At 38.9% G+C, this 26016-nt stretch overlaps 1 protein-coding gene across 1 annotated transcript in view; it reads right to left on the minus strand.

The window, feature by feature from the left end:
- PLBD1 (phospholipase B domain containing 1) overlaps positions 1-26016 on the minus strand; it is a 65509-nt gene that overhangs the window by 20798 nt on the left and 18695 nt on the right. Inside the window, exons 3-6 of the mRNA XM_054444578.2 lie at positions 17986-18069; positions 16561-16699; positions 12384-12524; positions 11466-11610 (exon numbers count right to left, since the gene is read on the minus strand). Of these exons, the coding sequence (XP_054300553.1) occupies positions 11466-11610; positions 12384-12524; positions 16561-16699; positions 17986-18069 (509 nt within the window). The remainder of the gene's footprint in view (positions 1-11465; positions 11611-12383; positions 12525-16560; positions 16700-17985; positions 18070-26016) is intronic.

The following is a 26016-nucleotide window of genomic DNA, read 5'->3' on the forward strand; positions in this document are numbered from 1 at the left end:
AGTTAGATAGAAGGAAAAAGTTGCGGTTTTCTATTGCACAGTAGGCTTACTATAGTTAACAATATTATATTATATATTTCAAATAACTAGAAGAGAGATTTTTGAATGTCCTTAACATTAGAAAGTGATAAATGTTTGAAGTGATGAATATTCTAAATACCATGATTTGTTCACTACACAATGTATACATGCATCAAAACATCACACTGTACCCTATAAATATGTACAATTATATGTCATTTAAAAATAAAATAAAACATAATTCTCAAAAATACACATTTCAGAGACACTACGATATGCTATTTTTCAAGTCCACATTTCAACCAAAAATTACCAGGCACTATAGTTAATATAGTTAACTATAGTTAACAATATTGTGTTACGTAATTCAAAATAACTATAAAAGAGGATTTTGAATGTTCTTGCCATAAGGAACTGATAAGTGTTTGCGGTGAAGAATATACTAAATATGTATATACATTGTGTAATGATCAAGTCATGGTATTTGCTATATTTGTCACCTCAAAAGAAAAAGGAAAGTACGACCCCATACTTAAGTCACTGGAAACTGTTTCCAAGTAGGTCTTGATATTGGGTTTAGCGGACAAAGACAAAACTGGAAAATATGGTATTAAGAGTTACCAGAGAGGGAACCTCAACATAAAATTAGAAATTAAAGAAAGAACAAAATTGAAATTCTAGACCTGAAAAGTACAGTAAATGAAATGAAAAACTCACTGTATACTTCAACAGTAAATCTGAGATGGCAGAAGAAGGAATTAGAAAACTTGAAGATTGTGTCTGGGCATGGTGGCTCATGCCTGTAATCCCAGCACTTTGGGAGGCCAAGGTGGGCAGATCACCTGAGGTTAGGAGTTGGAAACCAGCCTGGCCAACATGGTGAAACTTCATCTCTACTAAAAATACAAGATTAGCCAGGCGTAGTGGTGCATGCCTGTAATCCCGGCTACTTGGGAGGCTGAGGCAGGAGAATCGCTTGAACCTGGGAGGTGGAGGTTGCAGTGAACTGCGATCGCATCACTGAACTCCATCCTGGGCAACAAGAGTGAAACGTCGTCTCTAAATAAATAAATAAAATTAAAAAACAAAAAATAAAGAAAACCTGAAGATAGAAGATTAATGGGAATCATCCAATCTGAAGAACAGAGAAAAAGAAAACTAAATAAAATTTACAAAGCCCCAAAGACTTGTGCAAAAATGTTTAGCATCTGATGGATAAACGACTGGAGTCCCAGAGGGAAAAGAGAGAGAAAAGAGGATGGAAAAAATATGTGAAGCTATAACTGGTGAAAAACCCTTACATTTAATGAAAAACATTAATTTACAGTTCCTATCAGCACAACAAACTTAAAATACAATAGCCACAAAGAAGACCAGAGCTAGCCCACGACAAAGCTGAAGTCACCAAAAATCTAAATGCAGAAAAAAATTAGAAGAGAAAATAATATACTTAACAGCTTGCTTCTCAACACACACACACACACACACACACACACACACACACACTTCTTGTTTTAATTTTTTAAAAGACAGTAAGTTTTTAAGTAAAAAATCATAACACCATATTGGTGTATTTATAACATACATAGATGAAGCATATATATGACAACAATAGCACAAAGGATGGAAGATACTAAATGGGATAATTACCATTTTAAGTTCCTATATATTTTTTAGTAGACATAATTGCTTATTAACTTTATGCAAATTGTGATGAGTTATAGATGCATATCACAAGCCCCAGGGACAACAATTTTAAAAATGCAAATAAATATAGCTAGAAAGCCAACTGGAGTATTAAAATATAGAATATTTTGTTAGAAAACATTTGTTAAAATGTTTAACACAAAAGAAGACAGGAAAGGAGGAACAGAGAAACAAAATAGAGATGAAATGAACTAAATAGTAAAATGGCAGACTTAAATCTAAATACATAAATATTTACAGTAAATGTAAATGACCCAAACACTTCCATCAAAAGTAAGAGACTGTCAAACTTGATTGAAAAGAAAGCAAAATATACTAATTATCTGTCTACAAAAGACATACAGCAAACACAAAACCACAAATAGTTTGAAAGTAAACAGACATTCCATTTGCGCTAGCAAATTAAAATATGCTTTGATTCATACTTAAACCCAAAAGCAGGAATGCCTACATTAATTGCTACTTTAAAAACAGCCATCTACCCTTGATTATCTAGAAAGACTTGGTAATGATGGCCAGTTCCTTTTAGGTTTTAGAAAATCAAATGATGACCTAAATTTCCCTTAATTTGCAAATACAGTAGTAATTAAGGTACCTCTCTAAAGTGGAGCACTTACACTAGGCTCTAAGTTTCACTTTGAGGTGGAACTTAAAACCAATATACTGTATGTATGCATTGGTAATAGCGACTTTTGCTTCATAGCTTCATACCAACAAAATATATTAGAATAGTATGAAAGTACTGGAGGAACTGAAAGAAAAACACCCAAGGCTGGGCGTGGTGGCTCATGCCTGTAATCCCAGCACTTTGGGAGGCCGAGGCAGGCAGATCACCTGAGGTCGCAAGTTGGAGACCAGCTTGGCCAACATGAAGAAACCCCATCTCTACTAAAAATACAAAATTGGCCGGGCGTGGTGGTGCATGCCTGTAATCCCAGCTACTCGGGAGGGTGAGGCAGGAGAATCGCTTGAACCCGGGAGGTGGAAGTTGCGGTGAGCTAAGATCGCACCATTGCACTCCAGCCTTGGCAACAAGAGCAAAACTCCATCTCAAAATAAAAGAAAAAAGAAAAACACCCACATACACATATTCCTTCAGACTTACAGACTTAAGCTGCATTTATGGGGAAGTGATGAGGTTTAGAACATATACATATTTTGTTAAAATTCCCCAGATGATTCTTGGTATGAACTACTACATTATAAATTTTAAGATATACTTAGAAATCCTTAAGACACCTAGCCCCATCTCTAATAGACAACACATTTATATTGCAGATATTAATATTTTTTTCAGTTTACGACCAGTTATTTGTGAAGGACTATTGGCAGGGAAAATATGAATATGTTAATTTTAGCTTACGGCACCAATTTACTAAGGAACAACAGGCTCACCAACTAATCTCAAACATAAAAAACCCCACATCAGTCTGATACGATATTATGCTACTTTGAATCTGTTACTAGTACCATCTTGACAGAGGATACATGCTCCAAAACGTTTGTTACCACACTTAAAAATCACTGCCATCGTTAAGCATCAGTTTCAAAATTATATCTATCCATGATTTACTTTTTCCAGATGACTACCATTATTCTAGTCTTTTGAATTTGTAAGGCGAAAAAAAACAAAAACAAAAACTTACGATGCACTTTTCTCCAGCACATAAGATTTCCAATTGAAAATTAAAGACATGCAATGGTAATGCACTTGCTAGTACTACACACTTTGTACAACAAAGAACAGAGTCAAGAAACTTAATGGAAAGAAAAGAACCTTCCTTTGTTGGCCCTTAAACTGAGTCAAGATCTGAAATGTAGGGATGATCTCTGACATTTATAACAGATACCTGTATGTTCTTGCTGTGTAAATAAAATTGCTGGTATGAAATGACAAAAAAAAGTAAACAGACAGAAAAAGTACAAGATGAAAACAGTAAGCATAAGAAAGCTGGAGTGGTTATATTAATATAAGACAGTGTAGACATTAAGACAAGGCGTTGTACCAGAGACAAAAAAAAGACGTTTCATAATGATAAAAGGGTCAATATAGTAGGAATATACTATACTTATGAATGTATGTGTTAAATGATAGAGTATCAAAATGCATAAAGCAAAACTACCAGAAATGAAATGAGAAATATAATCTTCCATGGGATTAGAGAAAAAAGATAAGAAAATGAGAAATAGACAAATTAATAATTATAGTGGAGGTATAAATATTTCTTTTGTAGTAAATGATTAACAAATAGAAAATCAGTTAAGAATATAGATGACTTGAATTACACTATCAATTAACTTGCACTGACTGACATTTACAGAACACTACACTCAGAAATACTAGAATTTACATTATTTTCTACTGCATATGAAACTTTCATTGAGATAGACTCATGCTGAGCCATAACACAGGTCTCAATAAAGTAAAAAAATTTGAAATCATACAGAATATGCTCTCTGATCTCAGAATAAATTAGAAAATGGAATTAAATTGGAAAACAGTGACAAAGATCTGAAAAATCTGTAAATTTTTGGAAATTAAACAATACACTTCCAAATAAGCTATGGATTAAATAAATCATGTGATAAATTAGAAAATATTCTAAATGGAATAAAAATGAACACAAAATATACCAAAATTTGTCAGATGCACCAAAAGTAGTGCTTATTGGAAAATTTATCATTTTATTTGCTTATGATAGAAAGATCAAAATCAGTTATCTAGTCTTCTACCTTAAGAAGCTAGAAAAAATTACAAATTAAATGCAAAGTAGGTAGAAGAAAGAAAATAAAGATAAAAATGGAAATTTTATCTTAATAAAGAAGAAAAATGGACAATATCATGAATGATAATGGGCACTTTACAGATCCTACAGACATTAAAAGGTTAAGAAAAATGTTATAAATAGCTTCATATCAATAAAAACAATAACTTAGAAAGAAGGGATAAATTCCTTGAAAGATACATTTTTAAAACTAACTCAAGAAGAGTTAGAAAACTGAAATAGTCCTGTAGCAGTGAAAGAAATTAAATTTACAATTAATAACTTTTCAACAAATAAAAACCTTCATATCTAGCTTCACTTGTGAATTCTATTAAACACTTAAAGAGGAAAATGGGCTGGACACAGTGGCTCACACCTGTAATCTCAGCATTTTGGGAAACCAAGGCAGGAGGATCACTTGAGCCTAGGAGTTTGAGGCTGCAGTGAGCTATGTTCACACCACTGTACTCCAGCCTGGGGGACAGAGTGAGACCCTGTCTTTAAAAATAAATAAATAAATAAATAGAATAAAATAATACCAATCCTATACATGCTCTTAAAAAACTTAGGAGAAAGAAATAATTCCAAATTTAGAATATGAGGATAAGCTTATCCTAAAACAAAAACCATCATAAGAAAAGCAAACTACAAACCAATATGCCTCATGAATGTAAATGAAAAAAATCATTAACACATGTTAGTAAATTGAACTAAAAATAAATAGAAAGAATAACACATCCTAAGTGAGGATTAATCCAGGAATTTCAAGTGGTTTAACATTTGAAAATCAATCAGTGTAACTCATCATATTAATAAAGGAAAAAATTCATATGATCCTTTCAACAATTGCTGAGAAAGAATTCAGAAGAATGCAACACTCATTTATTGATAAAAATATTAAAGAAAGTAGGAAGAGCAGGGACCTTCCTTAACATTATAAAGGGCATCTACAAAAAATCTGCAGTTAACGTCATACTTAATGGTGAAAGACAATACTTTTCACCCTAGGTCAGGAACTGGGCAAGGATTTCCATGCAAACCACTTATGGTCTCCGTTATTCTGGAGGTCTTCTCCAGCGCAATCATACAAAAAAACAATCAAAGACATACAAGGGATGGAAGAAGTCAAACTGTCTTTATTTAGAGATGTCATGATTGTATATACAGAAAATCCCAAGGAATCTACAAAAAAGCTATGAGAACTGATATGTGAATTTAGAAAGATCTCAGGATAATAATGTACAAAAAAAACATACTATATTGTGGTAGTTTTCAAATTTCCACAAATTCTTTGGCACCCTTTTCTTTAAAAGGTGGATTCTAATTCCCTTTCCTTGAATGTGGGCTGGTCATAATACCCTGCTTCTAATTAATAGAACCTGGTGGAAGTGAGTGTGTGTGATGTCTGAGGTGACCTCACAATAGGCATTACTATTTCTGCCTTGTTCTTTTGGATGGCTTGGTCTCGAGGAAGCCAGGGGTCTTGCCATGAAGGACACTCAAGCAGTTCTGAGGAGAGGCCCAAGTGAAGAGGAACCAATTGCCAGCACCACCCTGTCAGCTATGTTAGTAAGTCACTTTGGAAGCGCATGCTCCAGCCTCAGTTAAGCTATCAGAGATTTTAGCCCCTCAGTCTTTGAGTCTTCCAGCTGAGGCCCCAGTCATAGTAAAGACAAATTATCCTCACTGTGCCCTAAATTCCTGATCCACAGAAACCATGAGTAACTAAATCATTATTGTTTTTAGCCACTAATGTTTGGAGCAATTTGTTATGTAGCAATGGGTAACCAATAAATACGTATGAGCAACAAACAACTGAAAAAAGAATAAAAAAACAATTTTGATTACAGTAGCATCAAACATTACCTAGGATTTAGCTTACTTAAAGGTAGGTAAGACCTAAATACTGAAAACTACATGATATGACTCAAATTAAAGACCTAAATAAACAAACAGATTATATTAGTGGATTGGAAAACTCAATGTTGTTGACAAGTAGATTTTCTCTGAATTGGTTAAAACTATCAGATCTTTGTGCTGAGGTCTTCACACAATTGTATTGGCTGCCATTTCAGTGCCGTCATTTTCTAGTGATTTATCTCTTTGTCTTACCTCCTTGATTATTGATTTGCATTGCCAAAATAAGTAAATGTGTGGGGAGGGCTAGTACAAGGCTTCTCTGTTCCTTACTTAGCTGTAGCTCTTGCTAGGCAAACAGACCATGTATTCAAAACCCTTCTTGTTAGGGACAGAAACTCCTAGAACAAGGCCATTCAAAGCCACTTTCCTTTGGGTATCCAGTGCCTCAGGCAAGTGTTTTTTGTTTGTTTGTTTGTTTGTTTTTTAACAGGGCCCCTGCCTATATAAACAATTTGATTAAAAACATATGTTTAAAAATTCATAGGTACATGTGAGATATGATGATTTATCATTGAAGATTTAGGATGATGGGCAGAGAAAGGCAATCTGTTTTGTCTATTGTCCAATCAGTGCATGTGAAGATTCGTTATAGTATCCAGGTGCCATCTCTTTGTATTCTTTATTATTAAATGCATTGTTCTTGGCTAATTTCCTATTTTTTGTTATGAGAAAAAGGTAGCAATACTGTTATTACAAAACCATGACTTCTTGGAACTCGTTTGTTTTGAAACAACACAGATCTCCTTGCCTCTGCAGTTCCGTAACACCATTTTCTTAATGACTCTGCGACATCTACCACGCTACCTGTGAATCCTGGCTTCTGATGACTCAAAAATCCTTATTATGCTTTGTTAATGATGACGACAAATGCAAGCCTTACCCAGAGTGTTAAAAAAATTGTGAATGATAATTTGTTTTATGGTCACTAAAGCTACACTGGGAATTTTACAGTGTAAATATCGATCAAAATGTTTTCTGTTGTACTCTTTAGGCTAATTGCTGCCTCTCTAGAATGTAATCTCTTTGTTGTTGTTGTTGTTGTTGTTGTTGTTGAGACGAGGCCTCACTCTGTCCCCCAGGCTGAAGTGCAGTGGTGCTACCTCGGCTCCCTGCAACCTCTGCTTCCAGGGCTCAGGCTGTTCTTCAGCCTCAGCCTCCCAAATAGCTGGGATTACAGGCATGAGCCACCAACACTCGGCTGATTTTTTTGTATTTTTGCAGAGGTGGGGTCTTGCCATGTTGCCCAGGCTGGTCTCAAACTCCTGAGCTCAAGACAATCTGCCCACCTTGGCCTCCTAAATTGCTGGGATTACAGGCATGAGCCTGCTTAGCCTGTTTAAATCTTAAGTGCATGTACTTGAAAGTAGGTACATAAGAAGATAAAAGAACAGGCTCAAAGCCCCAGGAAAATTTAAGTGAAGTTTTCATAATTTAAGGCTTCACAATTTAAGTCAAGTCAAGTCTTCATGAGCCAAATCTCTTTTCATGCTGAACCCTCCCCCACCTTCACTCCTCCCCACAGGCACCAGTGGGTAGGATAGGTGAGAAGTGTATAAGTCGAGCTGGAAGAGCTGTCCCAATCACACAAGAAAAATCCATCTGGCTTAAGACTGACCCAAGACAGCAGGAAGTCACATCATCAACTGCAGCAAAACTGCAGCAAAACTGCTGCAAAGGCCCGTTTGTGTTGTGGAGCAAGGTTCTCAAAAGGCCTCAGAGAGGCCAGGCCTAGCCCGCCCCAAGGACTGACTGACACATGGTACAGAGCTGCAGCGGTGAGGAGGACACGACAGGGGCCAGATGTGGAGCTCATAGGTCAAAGTTCGCTTTACTGTCCTCCCCTGCTGCATGCTGAAACCCGAGGGTAAGAGGTGGCTTTCAGTAGCATAGAGCCCCGAACATATGCTCTGACATGAGAGTCACCCCAGGTCATCATGTGACCACCATTCTGACAGCTCAGTTATGCACCATCTTGCAAAAAATATATACTGTGAGGGCCAACTAGAGGAATCTGCTTACCAGGACCAGGCCATAGGCTTGAGTCCCGGAGCTCCTTAGGGCATCTTGTTGAACCCACGCCTGGGCAGGAGTGGAGGAGAAGAGCCCCCAGATAGGGAGATATGGGACAAAGGCCCACGTGCGTTGCTTTCTGGACTCAGAGAAGCTGACCTGATGGCTCTGCCACCTTGGTCAGTCTTTAGCACTAGAAGGGGATTTAGAAATTTTCTGGAAAGGAGCTTTCTGAACTAGATGCACAGAGACACAGGTCAAGATACTGCCAGCCTGGCCAGTCTCAGGATGCTGGAGGGGGATTTAGGTAATTTTCATGAAGGTAATTCCAAGCTGGGAGGGTGGGGTTCCTGTGCCCAGACCTAAGGGTGGTACTGAGGTTATCAGCACCTGGTATACTTTGGTATACTTTTGACCTTCCTGGGTATTGCATGTTAGCCTTTTTAGGTGAAATAATTTCCTCAATCTCCACTTTGTATTTTTAGAAAAGACTAAAAAAGACCAAGCCTGTTAAACAACTCCACCAAAGAAAAACAAGGAAGCTATCCAGCTTTGTTCTGGACTCAGCAGCTAAGATGGCATGAGCTTCATCGCAAAGCATAGTTCTATGTCATGTCTACTGGATGAATCCAATGTGGCTGGTCCCTTAATAAGTTGTAACATAAATGAGACTGCACATGTTTTTCCTGTTTGGTGCTGAGAACAAAGCTGCCCAGTTAGAGAAAATATGAATCCCACTGTTCCATTGGCTCCTGTAAAAATGTTTTGGGGTATATATAAAAGTGTCTTTTGCTCTCTTGGAGTTTCAATTGCTCCAAAAAGCTCTACATATTATCTACGATATCTACTTGTGTATCTCATCTGGAAGGATACGTATGCAAATGTTAACGGGATTATACGTTTCATAAGAAAATCCTCCATGACCTTCTCCATCACTGCCTCTGGGATCCAGGACTGTTAACACTACCGGAGAGCATGTATTCCACAGAGATTTCAAAGCAGTGCACATAACATCTGAATATTGCATTTTATCACAAAGACGAGGAAGAGGAAGAATACTGAACTGCTCTGTCTCTTGCTGTCCTTAAATGTCAGTGTCATAGAATGTGAAAGAATCAAAGCACAGTCTAACTCAGAGAGAGGAGTCCCCAGTCCCCCTCAATGCTAAAACAACTAAGCAAACTAAGACAAAGATGAAATCAAAGTGGTTTCAAAGAAAGGATCAGGTCACAAGGCCAGAGAAATATTGGGTTATGCCCTTGGTCAGAATTCCTGATAGGGGCCGGACATGATTGCTCACACCTTAATCCCAGCACTTTGGGAGGCTGAGGCTCGAGGACCACTTGAACCCAGGAGCTTAAGACCAGCCTGGAGAATGTAGCAAGATCCCATCTCCATAAAATATTTTTAAAAAAATTAGTCAGGGATGGTGATGTGTGCCTGTAGTGTCAACTACTTGGGAGGCTGAGGCAAGAGGATCATTTGAGCCCTGAAGGTCAAAGCTGCAGTGGGCTAACATTGTACCGCTACACTCCAGCCTGGGGCTATAGGGTGAGACCCTGACTCTAAAAATAAAAAGGAATTTCTGATAGGAAGAGCAAAATACTCTGAGAAAGGTAGATAGATATGACAGGTGGTTGGTATAACCACCCCATAAGTTACGGATGTGTAATTAAAGGTCAAACTGCTTACAGTGTATCCAGTTGAACCCTTAGATGTTTGGTGTTTCCCCTTGACTTTGCTCATAATGTTTCCTGAGGAGGTTGGGGCTGACACATGCTAACACACATGCTTTGTTGGATTCACAGAGTGAGTTTTGTTGTTTTAAATACATAGTTCTATCTTAAGTTGGAGGATCTGGAAATTCCTGGATGGAGAACAGACAGTGAGAGCTCATCCTTGCCTCCTTTCCGTGGGTCATATGTTTGCTACCATTGTTTCCACTTTCTCTTTTCTTTTTTTTTTTGAGACGGAGTCTCGCTCTGTCGCCCAGGCTGGAGTGCATTGGTGTGATCTTCGCTCACTGCAAGCTCTGCCTCCTGGGTTCACGCCATTCTCCCGCCTCAGCCTCCAGAGTAGCTGCAACTACAGGTGCCCACCACCACGCCCGGCTAATTTTTTGTATTTTTAGTAGAGATGGGGTTTCACTGTGTTAGCCAGGATGGTCTCAATCTCCTGACCTCGTGATCTGCCCAACTTGGCCTCCCAAAGTGCTGGGATTACAGGTGTCAGCCACCGTGCCTGGCCTCCACTTTCTGTTTTCTTAAACCAGTCCTGCTTTATTCATTTACCTCACCTGCCTATTGCATTTAGGCCCAGGAATTTGCAACCTCTCCTCTACTGGGACTGTCCTCCCGTCCATCTCTACTTTTTCAAATTCTAGCCATCCTTCATGGTCTATCTCAAAGGTCATCCTTTCTTTCCCCAACAATCAGATGTGAGTCTCACCCCCTTGGAATGGACAACACTGGTTACACTTCTTTTGTAGCACACACGGTATCCAGTAATATTATTACTCTTATTCATATTACACTTTATATTGTCCTCTTGACTATAGTGTAAGGTTTATAAACTTACACATTCATTCATCCATTTATTTGGCAATTTATTAAGTACTCGATGCCACACACTAAGGTTAAGTGCTGTGGATAGTGCAGTAAATAAAAGAAACACTACAGGCCCCCAAGGTGGTACCTGAGTGCAGGATCAGCCATGTCTTCATTGCTTCTGCTGCAGAGCCTAGCAAAGAGGCTTGTACTTGATACATACTCAGTTGGCATTTGTTGAAATAAATTTAGATGTAGCCATTTACATTTACAAAGTGTCTTCTATTTGGCAATTCTAGTAACCTTGTTTATGTCATTCTATTAAATAAAAGTATTTGAGCTATATTTCTTCAAAAGCCCTCTGAAAATCAGATTGTTTGTTAATATATACTAACCATTAAACATTTCTTCTCCCATTGCAGTTAACACTGAATCACTAAGGCTTTATCCAGGAATAGTACTCAAAGTGCTCAGATGTTCCTTTAAATTCATTTACCTGGGTAACTGCTGAAAGAGAGGCGACTACTGCTGGTATCTTTATCTATGATGTTGAAGTCCCAGTGTTTATATATCCTGAGCATGGCTGCGTATGTGTACCAGCTTGAGTGAGCAAAAAGGATGTTCTCAAATCCAGGAAGAACCTACAGCCAGAATCATAGTGGATTACACAGATGTACATAGCTAACTGACTGCAATTGTCTTAAGTGTAAGAGGCATACAGGGATTGTGCTGTTTCAGGTAAGTGTTTATTGCTATATTGACTACTGGAAAATATGGCCAAGGAGTCAAGATTAACCTTCAATGTGGCCCCAAACAGACTCTTCCTTCTAACATTCAAAATGGAAGACTCCAGCTGGGCATGGTGGCTCACGCTTGAAATCCCAGCACTTTGGGAGACCAAGGCAGGCGGATCACTTGAGGTCAGGAGTTTGAGACCAGCCTGGCCAAAATGGTGAAACCCTGTCTATACCAAAAATACAAGAAAAATTAACCAGGCATGGTGGCACACCATGTAGTCCCAGCTACTCAGAAAGCTGAGGTAGGAGAATCTCTTGAACCTGGCAGGCAGAGGTTGCAGTGAGGCGAGCTCACACCACTGCACTCCAGCCTGGGCAACAGAGTGAGACTCTGGCTCAAAAGCAAAACAAAACAAAAAAAAAAAATGGAAGATTCTAGAAGGTGGGAGTGGCAGGTGCATACAGCATGGGAGGAATGGTGGAAGAACAGATGTAACATCATGTACTTACAATTCTCTCCATCAAAGTTACTTCCAGTTCTTAACTTCTACCATTGAAGAACTCATGAGCTGATATACAGTTATAGCCAGGGGTGATGAGATGTTGCTATACTTGGGCGCTATATAGAAAAAGTCTGTATGAACCAGAACAAGGCAAAAGGAGCTGCTATGTCTTACCTTGATAAGAGCGGAGCAATGTCCCATGTCCCATCTCTTAAAAACCTTTAGGCTGCTGTTTTTTGTAGGAGAGAGTGAGGGAATCAGATCCAATAGATCTCCAACAGCATTCAGGAACTGAATCTGGAACAGGGTCATTGGCTAGGAAAGGGCAAAGACTGCACTTAACATCGATTTGGGACAGACATCATTTCCTGTTTTTCCTCTTGTTAGGGACCCATTAAATTATTCCCTTGCAGGCTGTGCATGGTGGCTCATGCCTATAATCCCAGCACTTTGGGAGGCCAACGCAGGCAGATCTCCTGAGGTAAGGGGTTTGAGACCAGCCTGGCCAACACGGCAAAACCGTGTGTCTACTGAAAATACAAAAATTAGTTGGGCGTGGTGGCAGGTGCCTGTAGTCCCAGCTACTCAGGAGGCTGAGGCAGGAGAATCGCTTGAACCCAGGAGGCGGAGGTTGCAGTGAGCCAAGATCGCACCATGGCACTCCAGCTGGGCAACAGAGCGAGACTCCATCTCAAAAACAAAAAAAAAGTTATTTATTTTCGAAGGGTCTCTAATTTAACAGGTATGCTAGATTTTTATTGTAGCTTACAAAATAATTGTTATGGCTTTATAGTTTAGAAGAGCTGTTTTGGCATGTTTTGATAGCCACAGAATTTGGGAGTGGCTCCTTGGAGAGTAAAATAGAGCTTTCTGTTTGCAGTCTACAGCAGTGCTTCTCACCCTTGGCACTATTGACCTTTTGAGCCGGCTAATACTTTCTTTTCAGTTGTTGTGCATTGTGAGATGTTTAGCATCATCCCTGGCCTCTACCCACCAGGTATCAGCAGCAACTTCCCAGTTTTGGCAACCAAAAATATCTCCAAGACTTTGCCAAGTGTCCTCTGGAGAGAAACCACTCTTAGACGAGAACCACTGCTATACAGCAAAAACATTCAACTAAGATGCTTTTGGTTTTGAGTGTGTGTTTACTATAAGACTAACTGACCAGCCAGCATTAACTTTGAAGCAATTATCAGATTGTACTTGAACATGAACTTTGTGCAAACTGGAGAGCACTGCTCCAGGAAGATTCAATCTGCTGGAGCAGGTCCCGGTTAGGCATCAACAAATTGGTTTTGGGGTAGAGGTGGTGGGAAGACAAACACAAATGACATTTTAACCAAAAAACTAAAACCAAAGCAAAAATTCAATCCAATTTTTATTTATATAAATATAATCTCTGTTTTGTTTGTTTGAATAAATTATTCATTTATTATTCAAGATTTAAAAAAAATTATAACAAAGTTTATAGCAGAAAGTCTCCTCCTTTACCTGTTCTCCATTTTCTCAGGTACTACCATTTCTAGTTAATCATTTTTACTAGTTTTTTTGCATATACTGCCAGAGTTTTTTGATTTTTTTATTTTTCCCTACTGGCACTGTGATCTTAGATCCAGAGTTTTAAAAATGTCTTGTAAATAAAAATTTTTAAAACATACACGGTAGTGTGTTATATGCGTTGTTGTTCACCTTGATTTTTTTTGTCTTAATATCTTTCATTTAATGTTTTGGGGATATTTTTATATTGGATGTAAAAATTGTCCTCACTCTTCTTTTTTTAATTTTTATTTATTTATTTATTTATTTTTGAGACAGAGTTTCACTCTTGTTGCCCAGGCAGGAGTGCAATGGCGCGATCTCAGCTCACTGCAACCTCCGCATCCTGGGTTCAAGCAATTCTCCTGCCTTGGCCTCCCAAATAGCTGGGATTACAGGTGCCTGCCACCATGCCCAGCTAATTTTTGTAGTTTTTTGTAGAGATGGGGTCTCACCATGTTGGCTGGGCTGGTCTAGAACTCCTGACCTCAGGTGATCCACCCGCCTTGCCTCCCAAAGTGCTGGGATTGCAGGTGTGAGCCACTGCACCCGGCCTGTCTTCACTCTTCTAAGCAGCATTCCAATGTATGGATGTTTTATAATATTTTTAACTAGGCTTTTTTGATGAATTTTCAAGTGGTTTCTAGTCTTTTGCTATTGTAAACAATGCCACAATAATTAATCTTGGACGCTTCATTTTGCTTGTGTTTGAGTCTATGTGTAGGATAAATTCCTAGAAGTGATTTAGATTTTAATAGATATTGCCAAATTGTCCTCACACGAATTGTTTAAATTATACTCTTCTGGTCGGGCACAGTGGCTTATGCCTGTAATCCCAGCATTTTGGGAGGCCGAGTCCAGTGAATCACCTGAGGTCAGGAGTTTGAGACCAGCCTGGCTAACATGGTGAAACCCCATCTCTATTAAAAATACAAAAATTAGCCGGGCGTGGTGGCACATGCTTGTAATCCCAGCTACTCAAGAGGCTGAGGCACGAGACTTGCTTGAGCCCAGGAGGCAGAGGTTGCAGCTGAGATCAAGCCACTGCCCTCCAGCCTAGGCGATAGCGCAAGACTCTGTCTCTAAATAAATAAATAAATAAAACTCTTCCATCCTCAACAACATATTAAACATTTAGTTTATTTCCAATCTCATAGGTGCAAAACAGTATCCCATTGTAATTGATATTTGCATTTCTTTTGTTATACTGTATAATACATCCATACATTGGAATGCTGCTTAGAAGAGTGAGGACAGATGATATTACACATCTGAAAGAATAAAGATGTATACATACCATTTAAGGAAAAATAAGTAAACACTGATGTAGTCAACTCACAGTTTACGAAATGGAACATTAGCAGTGCCTTGGAAGTCTCCAATCTCATTTCTCTCCTTTCCTGCCAGTGGTCACCACTATGCTAAATTTTGTATAGCTCATTACCTGCCTCTCTATTATTTATCATCTATATATAATATATTTATCATCTATATATATTTTTAAGATATATTTTTAAAAATCTACCTTTTTTGGATTTGCACAAATGCATTCATATTGTATGGGCTGGGTGCAATGGCTCATACCTGTAATCCCAGCACTTTGGGAGGCTGAGGCGGATGGATCTTTTGAGGTCAGGAGTTCGAGACTAGCCTGGCCAACATGGTGAAACCTCATCTCTACTAAAAATACAAAAATTAGTTGGGTGTGGTGGCTCAAGTCTGTAATCCTAGCTACTTGGGAGGATGAGGCAGGAGAATCACCTGAACCCAGGAGGCAGAGGTTGCAGTGAGCCAAGATCATGCCACTGCACTCCAGCCTGGGTGACAGAGCAAGACTCTGACTCAAAAAAAAAAAAAGTTAGAGTCTTCCTGTATGCATTTTTCTGTAACTCATTGCTTTCACTGGGTATTATTGTTTTGACATTTATCAATATATATATGTATATACACATATATATACACACATATATACACAGACATGTACATATATATACATATATATACGTATATACATATATATACGTATATATACATATATACATATATATACATATATATACACACACTGGACAAAATACACAAAAGGTTCAAAGAAAAGCTATGCACTTAATTTTATAGATATACACACACTGGTCAAAATAGGCAAAAAGAGAGTTATATAATATACATATTTTATATATAATACTAGCAAAATAGACAAAACATAATAAATGTAATATGTTATATAATATACAGATTATATACATATATACTGGCAAAATAGACCAAAAGACAGTTATATAATATACATTTTTCATTTATACATATATTATCACAGGAAATAAAATATCCATAATTTTTGGAAGTATATCAAATGGTACATTGGAAGCCTCAGTGATTCAGTAAAGCTTTCCCCCAGAATTACAATGTATATGTGTTTGTATGGATATGTGTTTATGTGAATGTTGTGGAGTGTGGGAACATAGAACTTGTATACTTGAACATCTTGTCTTAATGAGCATGCAGTCTAAAACACTAGTTTTATCAGATTAGTTAAAAACCCAGTACATTCATACTATGCTTTTTAACCTAATCCTGAGCCCAGTATTATGGAAGATTGAAAACACACAGAAACAAGTTGGCTTATTTGTGTTTTGGGCTTGTAATTTTGTAAGTTAGGTGCTACAATATGAAAGCTATAACAGTTCTTTTCTGTAAGGAGTTTATACTGTAGTTCTACTTTGATCCGCTTCTAAATTGGAATGTTATTTTAAAGATAACATTCTATATTCTTACCATACTGTATAAGTTCTGAGAAGCATGTTTAGAATCCTACCTTTGTCCCTTCTAATATAGCCCTCTTCTTTGCTCCCACATAGAGGCCATCTATTTGTGCCATCACATAGCCTGTATGTCTCCAAAATGAGTCAGTCTTGTATTCTTTGATATTTTTCCGGGTCCACTTATCTTGCTTCCTGGAAGAGAAATTAGATTTGCACTACAGTCTCAACAGTTGCTCATTCAAAGCTAAATCAAACCAGGCATTGAGAGATTATATACTCAGACACTTATGCTAATGTGATTTAAATTCTAGATCCTGTAACACTCCAGTCACTCAAAGGACTTCAGGGCAAATTCTAACTGATTTTTAATTTCTCCCTAGGGTTATGATTCTTCTTCCACAGCTTCTTCTGTGCTGTATCTAGAACAAAAGCACAAGTGTGATAGTGACCTAACTGTGATACGAGGCCTAAACATGTCAAGGAGAGACTATCCAAATGCATTTTGTGTAAAACTACAATGTTTCACTAAGTCAATAACCTTACTTTTAGTTGTAGAAGTAGTAAAGTTAAACAACGGGACAAAAATCTGAAGACAAGGTGGTTTATATCTGTTTGTGTTTCTCTCAGATCATTTGCATAGCTTATGATTCATTCCGTTTCAGTTGTTATTAGTAACTGCTTCAATGCCTCTGTCCTAGCATGGTAGCAAAAATGTCATTTTTTAATGGTCCTTTCATTCTTCTTCCAGTTCTCTGAACTTTCATGGGATGATCTGATATAACTTTGTATACTGAAAACTATTTCTGACTTGTTCAGGCTATCACTAGATCAATCTTAGAATAATGTCATTGCTTCGTGGGATCTAGCCCAATGGTTTTTAACTGAAGCTCTATGGGACTTTTAGCATTTCATGAAGAGGTTGCTTAGAGTGCAGTTTGGAGGGCCAACCCAAGAGCCTTTCTGTCCCCAAATTAATCTCCTGTCATCCCACAAATGTAAACACATTTAAAATTTTAGTCTTAGAAAACTTTATTAAAATGGAAATATTCTCAGAGGGTGTTAAGAATTATAACTTCAGATATTATTGAAGACCTCAGCTAGGATTAGTAAGCAGGCTCGTGAAAAGGAAACACCTTAAAGAGCGAGGAGAGGGGATCCCTGCAAGAAGTAGAAGGGCCTCCATGAGGAAGAGACTTAACACTGGTACTTCACACTGGTGATGTTCCTCTAACTGTGTTAGCAATTGAGTATGCAATATTCAACTCAACCTTTGAAAGAGCTGAAATTAGAGAGCATGTTGTTTGCAACCAGTTTTCATGCCATTACCAAAAAGTGCTATACCCTACTACAAGAATAACTCTAGAGTCCTGCTAAAGAGATTAAAAAGAAATTGGCAAAGAAAAAATTGCTGCTTGAAATTACAGATTCAGTGCCTGCAACATTAAAAACAATGAAAAGAGAAAAGCTATTATACGTACTCCATAAAATCCTGCACTTTATCCATGATGGAAGGTTTCCTGATCAGCTGTGGGTAGAGGTTTGTGTAGTGGTCATTCATGTGTCTGAAATGATACATGAAAATTATTACATTTATATTTTTCTTCTTGGATTTCTCCATCACAGTAAATTATTCAATCATTTGGCTAACTAGGATGTCCCTTATTACAGACTCTCCCTACTATCTTTTTTTTCCTTAATAAATGCACAGTTTCAAATTGGGAAATATTTACAACATATAGAAAAGGATAGAATATTGAAAACACCCCAAGTATTCACCACTCAACTTTATTAAGTTATTATATTTTGCCATATTTGCCACATATATTTAAAAAATCAAACAAAAAATTTGAGTCGAAGCCCCTGTGTGCACTTCCTGATGCTAATTCTTTTCCCTTCTCCTAAGAGGTAATAACTTCAGTCTTGAATCTGATTATTCCCATGCATGTTTTTATGCAATTACTACATATACATTTAACCATAAATAATGTATAGAATTATTTATCATGTTCGCAACGCACTCTAAAAAAGATCATACTGGCTGGGCGCGGTGGCTCACGCCTGTAATCCCAGCACTTTGGGAGGCTGAGGCGGGTGGATCACGAGGTCAGGAGATAGAGACCATCCTGGCTAACATGGTGAAACCCCGTCTGTACTAAAACTGGAAAAAATTAGCCAGGCATGGTGGAGGGTGCCTGTAGTCCCAGCTACTCAGGAGGCTGAGGCAGGAGAATGGCGTGAACCCGGGAGGTGGAGCTTGCAGCGATTCTTTATTTTAAAACTTAAAAAAATTAAAAATGTCTCATATGGTGTACAGTTAATATTTTTAATTGATTAAAATAATCCACTTATATTTACTGGGATTTTAATATTCTTGGATTTATTTCTATAATCTTTTCTGTTTTCCATTTACTATCCCTTTATTTATCCCCTCTTTCATGTTTTCTTTGTTTAGATAATACTTTTGTTATTTTCTTTTCAGTTCTGCTGATATAAAATCTATAGAATGTATTTTTATTCTTAATATTAAAAAGATATAACTAGTATTTTCTTATAAAGTCTAAATGAGTTTTATATTTCTCTCTTCCTCCAAACATAAAGCGTATTTTAGCAAATTTTAACTACCCATTGACATCCTCCATCATGTTATTGTTCAAAGATTTAGTTTTACCTTTTTAATTAAAAATTTTGATTAAAAAATTATTTTCTTAGGCCGAGAGCAATGGTTCACACCTGTAATCCCAGCATTTTGGGAGGCTGAGGTGGGCGGATCACGAGGTCAGGAGTTTGAGAACAGCCTGGCCAACATGGTGAAACCCCATCTCTACTAAAAATACACACATACAAAAATTAGCCGGGCCTGGAGGTGTGCACCTGTAATCCAAGCTACTCGGGAGGCTGAGGAAGGAGAATCGCTTAAACCTGGGAGGTGGAGTTTGCAGTGAGCCAAGATCATGCCATTGCATTCTAGCCTGGGCAACAGAGCAAGACTCCATCTCAGGAAAAAAAATAAAAATTATTTTCTTTTTAACCTTTACAATTAAATTGTATTAATTTTTTGTTTCTTGTATTAACGATTGTTCCTTATATACCACACTTTTCCTCCTATTATACTTGCTAAAGTATATCTGCTAACAGTTTAATAGAAGTCTTTGGGTGGTAAACTGTTTTAATTTATGTATCTGAACATATTCTTATTTTGCCCCTACTCTTGGATAATTTAAATGGTTATAACATTCTAGTAAGATATTTCTCCTCAATACTTTTAAGATAATATCTTGGTATCTTCTGTTACTATTGCTGATGATCAGCAAATGCTTCCTAGCTGAAATTCCTTTGTAGTTAATGTCTTTCCTTTCTAATAGCTTTTAAGATTGTTCCCTTTATCTTCAATTGTCTGCAGTCTAATCTGCTGCATTATAGCAATTTAAAAGGCTGTGTCTTCCAATTAAGGACTTATGTTTTTTTGTTTGTTTGTTTGTTTGTTTTTTTGAGACGGAGTGTTGTTCTGTCACCCAGGCTGGAGGGCTGCAGTGCGATCTTGGTTCACGGCAACCGCCACCTCCCAAGTTGAAGGAATTCTCCTGCCTCAGCCTCCCAAGTAGCTGGGACTACTGGTGTTTGCCACCATGCCTGGCTAATTTTTGTATTTTTAGTAGAGATGGGGTTTTGCCATATTGGCCAGGCTGATCTTGAACTCCTGACCTCAGGTGATCCACCCACCTCAGCCTCCCAAAGTACTGGGATTATAGGAGTGAGCCACTGCACTGGGCCCGTTTTTTCCATTTTGATAAATTCTCAGCAATTACCTTGTCAATTATTGCTTGTCTGCAGTTGCCTCTAGTCTCTTTTTCTGAAACTCCTAATAGGTCTATATCAAAGTTTCTCAGTCTAATTGCTATGTCTAGTAACAGTTTTTTCATAATTTTTACCCCTTTATCTCTTTGGGCTGTGTATCGTATAAATCCCTCAATACTAATATCGGATTCAGAATTTTTTCTCTGATTGTATCTAGTCTAGGGTTTGTCTATGTATTGAGATTTTTAAAAATTAACTTATATAATTTTCTTTTATATTTTAACAAGTTCTTTAAAAAATCGTCTTCTTACTTCTTACTCCTTGTTTAATAAATTCTCCAAGTTTTCTTTCATTTATAACTTAAAGCACCCTATGCAAATTTAAAGTCTTTGTTAAACCATTCTAAAAATTAATCTGGAGTATATTCATATTGTTGATTTTGTTAACTGTCTTTCAATTTCTTTGTGTGGATTTTGGAACTTTGGTGTGTAGGCATTTTTCTTTCCCCCCTCTCTGTCTCTCTCCCTCTCTCCCTCCCTCCTTCCCTGTCCAAATGCCTCCATCTGAGTCCTAGGAACCAGGTCTTACAGTGCCTTTTTGGGACTTCCATCCTATGGAACATTGCAGTGATATTTGTAAATAACTAAACCAGCTGTGAATGCTTTGGCTTTTGGTTGCCGCTGCCTCCCCACCCCCTACCCCCAAGCTTACCATTTCTTATAAACCTGTAGGCTAGGACTTACATCACCAACACTACTTTGTGGCCTCCTTTCTACAAGGAGTTAAAAGCATCAAGGTTACTTCTGGCTCCCAGCCTTGACTCAGCTCACTCAGAGCCTTGAGGCCGTCACCCATCAGCAGGTGGCTGCCTCTGCTGGCTTCAGGCCAAGGGCCAGCAGATTCATATTTTATCACTTTGTTTTCTGTTCAATTTCTGGTAGAAGAGACATTTAATCTTGTTCTGGAGCCCAGCTGTGTTACTATGAGGTTTTCTTTCTACATATTTTCCCTATAATTTGCTGTAAGTTTAGAGCAAAGATGAAGTCCCTGCCCCCTCTGGACTGAATATTTACCTAAAGTCCTCGCTCTGGTTTTTATCTGATGCTTTTCACTGATGTCGGGAGTTCAGAATTGGAGGCCATTCTGGATTCCAAGAATGGGAATTTGGCTCCTACACTTTGAAACTTTAGATATTCTTTATCTAGTCATTTCCAGAACTGAAACTAATAAACTGAGAATAGTTTTATTGCTGGTGAAGTACATGACATTATGATCCTTTGAAATTTTTTTATTTTGTGGTCCTGGAATTTAATAAACTTTACCTCATGAGAATTTTTTCTTCCAATTCCCTGTGTATCTATATTAAATTGAATCATCACATTTAACTATTATTTACATACAGTTTATGCTGTCACATACCTCTGCTTTGATCCATTCGGTTACTTTCTACCACCTCTAAATACAAGAGCAAGAACAGCAATAAAGCTAGACAAGTGTGTGGGTGACAAGAAAGGGATCCTCTGTCCTGGCCTCATGCTCTTAAAATGAATTATATGAAGGCCAGCACGGTGGCTCACACCTCTAATTCCAGCAGTTTGGGAAGTCGAGGCTGGCAGATTGCTTGAGATCAGGAGTTCAAGACCAGCCTTGGCAACATGGCAAAACCCTGTTTCTACTAAAAATACAAAAAGCCAGGCATGGTGGCACATGCCTGTAACCCCAGCACTCAAGTGGTTGAGGCACAAGAATTGCTTGAACCCAGGATGCTGAGGTTGCAGTGAGCAGAGATGATGACACCGCACTCTAGCCTGGGCAACAGAGCGAGGTTCTGTCTCAAAAAAACAAAAAACAAAAACCAGTTATATGAAAATAGTTTTATTTATTGGAAACCAATAACTTGTTGGCTCTTCACTTACAATGCTCACTCAGGTAAAGAGACAAAAAATTCATACTTTTTATCCAAAGTCTTCCATCACTGCACCCTGCCTAGCTCCACCCAGAGTTCTAGATCCCCCACATTTTTCAGTCTATTTCAAGATAAGGCAGTAGTTCTCAACTGGCTTGATTTTTCCCCATAGGGAGCATTTCTGGAGACATTTTTGGTTGTCACACTGAGTGAGGGAGAAGGTGCAACTGGTAGCTACTGGGTAGAGGCCACAGATGCTGCTAAAGATCCCACAAGGTACAGAACAGCTTACCACAGCAAAGAATAATCCAACCCAAAATGTCAATATTGCCTAGAAAATCCTTTAACAGAGGAACATTAATCCTGACTTGAGTGTCATTGCTGAGGATGTCTACTATATAACCATATACAAGACAGATGGAAATACAGGAAGGTAACTGAGCCAGAATTATTAAAATTTTTCTTCTGGTTTCTGTTTTTTCTTTTTTCTTTTTTTCAGATGGAGTCTAGCTCTGTCACCCAGGCTGGAGTGCAGTGGTGTGATCTCAGCTCACTGCAATTTTTGCCACTGAGAATCAAGCAATTCTGCTGCCTTAGCCTCCCAAGTAGGTAGGATTACAGGCGTGTGCCACCACACCCGGATAATTTTGTATTTTCAGTAGACATGGGGTTTCACCATGGTGGTCAGGCTGGTTTTGAACTCCTGACCTCAGGTGATCCGCCTGCCTTGGCCTCCCAAAGTGCTGGGATTACAGGTGTGAGCCACTGCGCCTGGCTTTTTGTGTGTGTGTGTGTGTGTGTGTGTGTGTGTGTGGAGACTAGCTTTTTTGATTCTGACATTCAGTACAAGGGGAGAGAAACCTCCACCTTGAGATGAGAAGTAGGGGCCTCAGCCAGTCCTGCCACACACAGGGGCTCCAAGGAATACGATCTTCTTGCAGTTTCTTCAGGTTGAGGCCCTTCCCTGATCCCTGGGCCTGGGACCCTACACTTCTGTGTGGCAGAGCAATGTAGTGTAACATTAAAGAATCCAGGCTTTGAGCTCTGAGTTTAAAGCTTGACTCTACTACTTCTAAGCTATATCTTACTAAAAGCAGGATTCCCAACTTCTCCATGCTTCTGAATTCTCATCAGAGGCAACACTAGTGTCAACCTCATGGGTGAGTTAGGTTTAGTTTCAGCTCCTGCAGTGTGTAAAGTCAGTAAGTTTCCTGCTAATTTGGCTGAGATTTTGCTCACATTTACCTCTTCAACACCTCTTCTACATGTTGAGAATCAGAAAGACATGTGCACACCCATCTTTCCCAGAATCTTTTTGCATGATGGCAATAACACATCATTTAGCACCTGTCATGTACTACCTCCTACGCTCTCCTGTTTGGACTCCCTGAGTCAGAGACCATATTGGGCTCCTTTAGTATTTCCCGGTGATGAATTCATTTGTCTGTGGTAGCGGGGCATGTGCATGCAAACTCTGGGGCTAGACAGCCTCCTTTCCAATCCTGGCTCCTACTCACAAGCATCGTGACTTTCAGCTAGTTACCTAACTTCCCAAGTTTTCATATAAATAATATGAAGATTATAATGATACATACCTCATGGTATTGTGGATTAAATAACACAACATATGTCAAATGCTTTGAACAGTCTGACACATTGTAAATGGTACGTAAGTGCTGGTTATCATCGTCATTGGTATTTTGTGGTCAATTTTAAGTTACAAATAATTACAATTTGATACATCATTAGAAATTTTTGAGGGTGGGCTGGGCGTGGTGGCTCACGCCTGTAATCCCAGCCTTTTGGGAGGCTGAAGCAGACGGATCGCCTGAGGTCAGGAGTTCGAGACCAGCCTGGCCAACATGGTGGAAACCCTGTCTCTACTAAAAATTCAAAAATAGCTGGGAGTGGTGGTGCATGCCTGTAATCCCAGCTATTCAGGAGGCTGAGCCTAGAGAATCGCTTGAACCTGGGAGGCGGAAGTTGCAGTAAGCCGAGATTGTGCCACTGCACTCCAGCCTGGGTAACAAAGGGAGACTCCATCTCAAAAAAAAAAAAAAAAAAAAGACGAAGAAGAAGAAATTTTGAGGGTGAGGCTGTGTCTGAGTTTGCTTTGCCCACAGTCTGGACCTGGAAGCATATTCAGTTTCTAACACCAAACGGAGCAAAAGAGGTAACACCAAGCACAAAGGAGGTCCCACGGTTGACTACTTTCTCTAATTGTGCCATGGCCTTACTAGAACCTCTTTTCATCACTGTCTTAGCAATGTTATCTCAACATATTAATGTAAGTAAAAGGAGTTGCCTTTGAAGAATATAGTCAGGAACCCAACTCCCTACGTTTCTTCCTATCCTTAGTGCCAGGAACAAAGTAGCAAAACAAGTGTTTGTTGTGCTGAGCTGACTCATTCAAACTGTGTAATACCAGAGGAGGGAGTTTCAGCAGCCGTGTGAACAACACAAGAGATCAGCTGCTTTATTAAAAACTAGAGCAGACCAGGTCCCCATACCCTTATCACCATGCCTTCCAGATAGGTTTCATGTCTCATTTTATTAAAAATCGATCCATGATTATTTAACAGTCTTTTTATCATTCATGAGACATCAAAGGCTGAATCTGTAACTCTTAGGGAACCGTCCTATAGAGTGAAAAATCAGAGGAAGAATCTTCAGTTTGGTCAAGGCTGCTACTGTCACACTCCATTACATGGAAATATACCTCATACTTAGAATTTGTTTCTAATAGAACTGGAACAATAGAATTCCATTAAACCTAATTAGCATGTAATTAAGTAACAGCTGGGAGCAAAGCACTATGCCAGACATCTGGGGTATATAAAGATTAACAAAATAGGGTGGCTGTCAAGGCACTAACAGGTAGTAGAGGAGAGAGATGGAGCTCTAATCCAGTGGGAATGAAATCTTAAAAAGCTTCATCAAGAAGACAGCATTTGAGATGGCCTTTGAGCTGCGTCAAAGACTGCAGAGCACTAATCCAGTGGGAATGAAATCTTAAAAAGCTTCATCAAGAAGACAGCATTTGAGATGGCCTTTGAGCTGCATCAAAGACTGCAGAGCAGAGGTCCTCTCAGGCTCTTGGTACCACATATATGGGAAGCTCCTCTTTGAGAAGGGTGGGAAAATGACCACAGTCACAAACACTAGACAGACACGACAGAGAGGTCATCTTTCATATTTAAGAAACCTCGGGCACTCTGTGCTCCGAGTAGAGAAGGACTGTTGGGAGCACGTCCATCCAAGGCCTTCCACACATGGCCCCCATTTGCCTTTTGAAACCCACTGTCCTTCGATTGTTCAACTGGAGCTTCCACTCCTCGCTGCTTGTTTTTGTTTTTTTTTTTGAGATGGAGTTTCAGTCTTGTTGCCCAGGCTGGAGTGCAATGGCACAATCTCAGCTCACTGCAACCTCCGCCTCCTGGTTGGAGCGATTCTCCTTCCTCAGCCTCCCAAGTAGCTGGGATTACAGATGCATACCACTACGCCAGGCTGTTTTTAGTAGAGGCGGGGTTTTGCCATGTTGGCCAGGCTGGTCTCGAACTCCTGACCTCAGGTGATCCTCCCACCTCGGCCTCCCAAAGTGTTGGGATTACAGGCGTGAGCCACCGTGCCCATCCACTCCTCACTCCTTGTAAATGCAGCGTAATCATTTCAGACTCAGCACCTTTTTTCAGTACTCTGTTCCATTACATTCTGCTCAGAATGACTTTATCCCTCTTCCTAGCCAAACCCAGTGGTTCTCTTCTATCAAGCACCAGGCCTACAACTCACTTCTTCCACAGAGCCTTCT

This window comes from Pongo pygmaeus, chromosome 10 (genome assembly GCF_028885625.2).
Source record: "Pongo pygmaeus isolate AG05252 chromosome 10, NHGRI_mPonPyg2-v2.0_pri, whole genome shotgun sequence".
Classification (NCBI taxonomy): domain Eukaryota; kingdom Metazoa; phylum Chordata; class Mammalia; order Primates; family Hominidae; genus Pongo; species Pongo pygmaeus.